This window comes from Geospiza fortis, unplaced genomic scaffold (assembly GCF_000277835.1).
Source record: "Geospiza fortis unplaced genomic scaffold, GeoFor_1.0 scaffold102, whole genome shotgun sequence".
Lineage (NCBI taxonomy): Eukaryota > Metazoa > Chordata > Aves > Passeriformes > Thraupidae > Geospiza > Geospiza fortis.
In genome coordinates, this window is record NW_005054373.1 from 2186231 (window position 1) to 2191466 (window position 5236).

Sequence of the window (5236 nt, forward strand, 5' to 3'; positions counted from 1 at the left end):
GCAGCGCGGGGTGGCGGGTCCCGAAGCGGTACCCGGCCAGCAGCAGCTTCAGGAACCGGTTGTGGGATTGGTAGAACCGTTGTGACTCCTCCAGCTCGGAGACACACAACCTCCTGCAGGATGCAGGGCTGGGGTGAGCGCCCCTGCTGCCCCCATCCCCATCCTGCTGTCCCCATGTCCCCCCGTCCCTATGTGGACCTGCTACTGAGGAGCTCACTGGCAGTCCGCCTGCGCTGCTGGGGAACGGCCAGGAACTGCTGGGCATCGGGCACCGCCTCCAAGCTTATCCCCTGCTCCTGGCTGCTGGAAGAAGGGGCAGCTCTTAGGTACCTGCTGGGGATGACAGAGGGACAGCGATGAGCCCCCTGCCCTGGCTGTGGCACTGCCAGGGTCCCCTGGGGGGTATCTATGCACCTGCCTGGAAGCGCGGAGCAGGGACACTGCAGCCAAGGAGCCGTGCGCGCTCGGCTCCTGCAGGAGCTCCTCTGGTGGCAGCTCGTAGAGCTCATTGGGGAACTCCTCCTCGTTTATCTGCTCTCCCTGTGGCAGGCAGGACGTCAGTGCCACCCCCGTGGGCTGCCACCCCCCGTGCCCCGGCGTCCCCCCGGGCTCACCCTGGCCAGCCGCTCTGCCATGACAAACCTCTCGAGGCACAGCACCCGGGACATGTCCGTGTGCTCCCGGGTCTGCGTGTCCAGCCACTGCGTCAGCCCGTCCACCAGGGCCTGGCACAGCAGCCACAGGAACTTCAGCGTGCTCAGTGCCCGCTGCAGGACGTTGCTGCGCTCTGCCAGGGCAAGGAGAGGGCTGGAGGGTCACCCGTGCCCACCCAGACCCCCCCAGCATCCCCCTGGCACTGCAGCCCTGCTGCCCACCTACCAGATCTTTCCACGTTCTCTTCCTCCCGGCCTTCAGCCCCCTGCGCAGCCTCCACCCCTCTCCTTGCGCCGTCTTCTCAAGGGTCAGACCCCAAGGAAGGATGAACATCATTTCTGGGGCTCTCCCACCCACCACCCCATCCCCTGTCCCCCCACATCCACCTTAACAACCAGGGTGGGCAGCAAAGAAGCTGCACAGCCTGTGCCAAACCCCACAGCAGCCACCAGAGAGCCCCCACACACACTGGGAGCGCCCTGCCAGGGCACACAGTGGGCACCAGGCAGGGCTGTGTCCCCGCCCGCCCCCCAGCCCTATTTTGGGGTGTCACACCCACCTGCAGAGCTGTCAGTGCCAGGTGTCTGCTCGGTCTGCCCCTCCTGCCGCAGCACCGTCCTGGCGCTGGTCACCCAGGCCTGGTAGGCGAGCTGGAGGGGGACAGGGGCCATCAGCAGCCTGGGGACACTGCCAGCCCTCGGGCTGCTCTGCTGTTCCCCTGCCCTGCTCACCTGGAAGGCGCTCATCCTCCCCGGCCGTGGCTCCTCCTGCACCTCCTCCTCCTCCTCGCTGTCCGACTCGAAGAGGAAGTATTCCCCGGAATGCAGCACTGCCGGGGGGGCACAGGGTGTCACGGCACAGCCAGGGCCATGGCAGGGGTGTCACACCCCAGGCTGTCCCCGCTGCCACCTCCCGGGGCGCTGCCTGGCACCGAGGACACCCATGGGGACATCAAATCCAACGACTCAACTGCCACGTCCCCAGAGCGGCGTCCCTCCAGCGCCAGCGTTCGGAGGTGACCGACATCAGTGACCCCAAACCCAGCCTGGCACCCCCAGTCCAACACCCCGTTAGTGCTGGGGAGCAGAGAAGCTGTGGTTAGTGCTCTGGGGCTGAGCTTGGGGACAGGGGACATGCGGGGTGTCCCCCTGGCCGAGCAGTGTCCCTGCAGGTGTTAGTGCAGAGTCCCTGCAGGTGTCAGCGTCATGTCCCATCAGGTGTCACTGCAGTGTCCCTGCCGGTGTTAGTGGTCCGGCGGAGGGACCTCTCCGAGGGCTGAGCCCTGCTATGGCCCCGTGCTGGGGCTGTACCTGTAGCATGGTCTAACCATGGCCGCCACCACCGCTCCCTCTGCCGGGATGGGTCTGCTGGGCCGCCGGGAGCTGTGGGACGGCAAAGGGGGCTGAGAGGGGGGCTGAGCAGGGCACCCACCCTGCCCAGGGGGACTCGGGGCGGGAGGGGTCACCACAATGCTCCACGGGGCTCCACCAGGATGGGCGTCGGCGAAGGGTCACGGTGCCACCCGTGTGTCCAGAGAGGGGTTGGGGACACGGGAGGGACCCCCCGGCTCTCACCTGCTCTGGCCCCTTCCTGCTCCGTGCTGGTGGCGCGTTCCTGGTGGTACTTCTGCTGCTTGGCTCGGATCCGCTCCATCCTGGAGGCAGAGGGTGCTGCAGAGCCCGCTCCCCCAGGGGCACCCCATACTCAGGGGTGTCCCAAGGTGCAGGGAGAGGGGTCCCAGTGCCCCCCAAACCCACTCACTGCCGCTTCAGCTGGTCCAGAGACTTCTTCTCGGCTTGCCGGTGCGAGCGCAGGCTCTTCATGATGCTGGCCTTGAACAGCGCCACACCCCTGGGGACAGGGACAGCAGAGGGTCAGGGAGGTTCCCCAGCACCCATGGGGACTCCTCAGGACGCCAGTCCCACCTGGAAGCCTGCAGGGCAGAGGCTCGGAGGTCCCACATGACGTGCAGGTAGTAGGAGCTGAGGAAGATGCGGCGCTGGAGCAGGAGGAAGAAGAAGCAGATGCTGTCCCACATGATGCCGGCCTCCTCGATGGGCAGCGTGCAGTCGTGGTCCTTGTGCATCGCCTTGGCTGGCAGGCAGAGGAGCAGGCGGGTCAGGCAGCAACCCAAACCTGCAGCCCCAAGCCCCCCAGATCACCCCCAGAGCAGCAACTCACGGTCGTAGTAGCCCTTGACAGTGCAGGCGAGGCTGAAGAGCTGGATCACCCAGCAGAACCTGCTCTGCATTTGCTGCACGAACACACAGGACAGGAGCTGCGGGCAGAGAGGGCACACAGGGCTCTGTCACTACCCCAGGGGACAGCCAGGGTTGTTGCCACATTTCTCTTCACAGAGAAAAGCAAGGCACAATTCTTCCCGAGGATTTCTGAGATTCACATTCTCTGAACCTCAGAGAAAGGGGAAACACAATTCTCATCACTTGCTGTGCCTGTGTTGTGCCAAAGCAGAATGCAATATGGAGATTGTTTATCCAAAGTGATGGTGTTTTGTTTCCTTGGCCTGTCAGAGCCAGGTGTGTGTGTCTGTCAAGACTGTGGGCTGACAGTCACAAGATTCTGTGTGGTGTGAGCAGGGTGAGTGCTTGGCAGATTCAGTTTAGATGAAACGTACATGGCATAGTATAATAAAGCAATTAATTAGCCTTCTGATACCAGTGGAGTCAGATGCACCATTCTCTCCCCTTTGATTCACAGCACAGGGTGACCCGAGGAGAAGCCCGTGGCTGGCTCAGCACGCACCGAGAGCATGTTTTTGGAGATGATGACGGCGATGTTGTAGAGGATGAGGCAGTCCCAGAGCGCCAGGCGGGCGCGGACCGGCTTGCGCAGCATGGCGGTGCCCGAGAGCAGCAGGTAGAAGCAGGCCAGCACGTAGCCCAGCCCAAAGAGGCTGATGCGGGTTGTCCCAGTGATGAAAACCACCACCAGGACCACCCAGAAGAGGTAGTGGAACACCACCACCTTCACCATGTCCAGGTAGGACCTGTGGAGGGGGTGGTCAGAGCAGGGCCTTGTCTCTTCCCAGCACAATCCCAGTCCCCCCAACCAACCCTATCATGGGGGACAAAGGGTTTTGTCCCAGTTAATGGCACAAAGCCTGTGAGGGTCCATCACCAGGGGTGTCCTGGACCACCTCATCCCCTTCCAGAAGAGCCTCAGGGTGTCCCTGCTCCAGCCATCAGGGCGGTCATGTCCAAAGGGACCCTGGCCCAAAAGGGTTCCAATCCCATTCTAGGGGATCCCAGCCCAGCAGGTCCCACTGCCTGAAGGTCCCATCCCACCCACAACCAGGGGATTTGCTGTCCAAAGGTGGGATCTCATCTTGTCCCTACCCCAAAGGGTTCCATCCTAGGGGGGAAGCCCATCCATACCCCAAAGTTTGGCATCCCAAGGTTGGAATTCCACAGGAGGGATTCCATTGTGTCCACACCCCAAGGGGTCCCATCCCATCCCTCCCATCCCCAGGGCTGCCATCCCAGAGGAGCCCCCCATTCGCTGCCCACAGTGGGGATCCCATTCCCGCGGCCCAGCCCCGGTGAGGGTGCAGTGCTGGGGGCACCCACTTGCAGTAGATGAAGTTTGGGGTGGGGTTGTGGTGGTCCTGCTCGCGGTCCAGCCGGTCCGAGTTGCCCCCGGCCGCCCGCAGCCACGGCTCGGAGCCCTCGGCCTCGAAGACGCGCCACTGCTGGGCCGCGCACAGCAGCAGCAGGAAATCATCTGGGGAAGCACGGCTCAGCCCGGGCCACAGCCCCCCCATAAATGCTGATACCCCCCAAACCCTTCCCCCAGGCGTGGGGCACCTGCCCAGGATGGGGAGCTCAGTCGTTCCCTCCAGGCAGGTGCGGCTTTCCCGGCCCCACCTCCTCTTTAACCAAGTGTGGAGCTCTCCAGGCCCCTCCTTTTCCCAAAAAGGGCTGGGAAAACAACTAAGAACCCCAAAAAGGGATGGGAAAACAATTAAGGTCCCCCAAAAAGTGTTGGGGTTTGCCATGGCTCCTTCTCCAACGGGGTGTGTGCGATTCAAGCTCTACTTCGAAGGAATTGGGGCTCTCAAAGCACCTCCACACCTCCTGTTTGTCCTTCCCCCCTCCTGGACCCAAAGGATGGCTGGGGAGGTCCCAGACGTTGGGACAGGGGGTGGAATAGGGTGACAGGGCACCCCATGGGCACAGAGGTGCCAGGGGCTGGAGTAGGGGAGCCAGGGACTGCCATGGGTTGTGTCACCCCATGAGCAGGGGACTGCCAGGGGCTGGAGTAGGGGACACCCCATGGGCAGGGGGCTACTCACTGATGAGGTTGGTGGATTTGGGAGCCTGGAAGAAGTCGGGCAGGTAGAGCCACTTGACGAGGGCCGAGTTGAGGGGAATGGAGTGGCTCCAGCGCCATGGATAGTCTGGGGGGGCAGGGGTCACCATCAGCGCCAGGCCTCTCCTGCAGCAGGGCAGGCCAGTGGTGCCCCACAGAAAGGCAGGGTGCCCCTTACCTATGCAGAGGGCGGGCGGCATGCCCAGGCACAGCAGGTACTGGTAGAGGAAGAAGATGACGAGGAAGAGGAAGG

The 5236-nt window shown here is 63.3% G+C and overlaps 1 protein-coding gene across 1 annotated transcript in view; it reads right to left on the minus strand.

Moving 5' to 3' along the window:
* The window catches only part of PIEZO1 (piezo type mechanosensitive ion channel component 1), a 23066-nt gene that overhangs the window by 5120 nt on the left and 12710 nt on the right, over positions 1–5236 (minus strand). The window contains exons 21-35 of the mRNA XM_031060123.1: positions 5162–5236; positions 4967–5071; positions 4242–4395; positions 3418–3661; positions 2836–2932; positions 2580–2748; positions 2416–2505; positions 2229–2308; positions 1965–2036; positions 1386–1483; positions 1214–1304; positions 880–954; positions 615–787; positions 419–540; positions 199–330 (exon numbers count right to left, since the gene is read on the minus strand). The exon at positions 5162–5236 is cut by the window's right edge and continues 118 nt beyond it. Coding sequence (XP_030915983.1) covers positions 199–330; positions 419–540; positions 615–787; positions 880–954; positions 1214–1304; positions 1386–1483; positions 1965–2036; positions 2229–2308; positions 2416–2505; positions 2580–2748; positions 2836–2932; positions 3418–3661; positions 4242–4395; positions 4967–5071; positions 5162–5236 — 1777 coding nt within the window. The remainder of the gene's footprint in view (positions 1–198; positions 331–418; positions 541–614; positions 788–879; positions 955–1213; positions 1305–1385; positions 1484–1964; positions 2037–2228; positions 2309–2415; positions 2506–2579; positions 2749–2835; positions 2933–3417; positions 3662–4241; positions 4396–4966; positions 5072–5161) is intronic.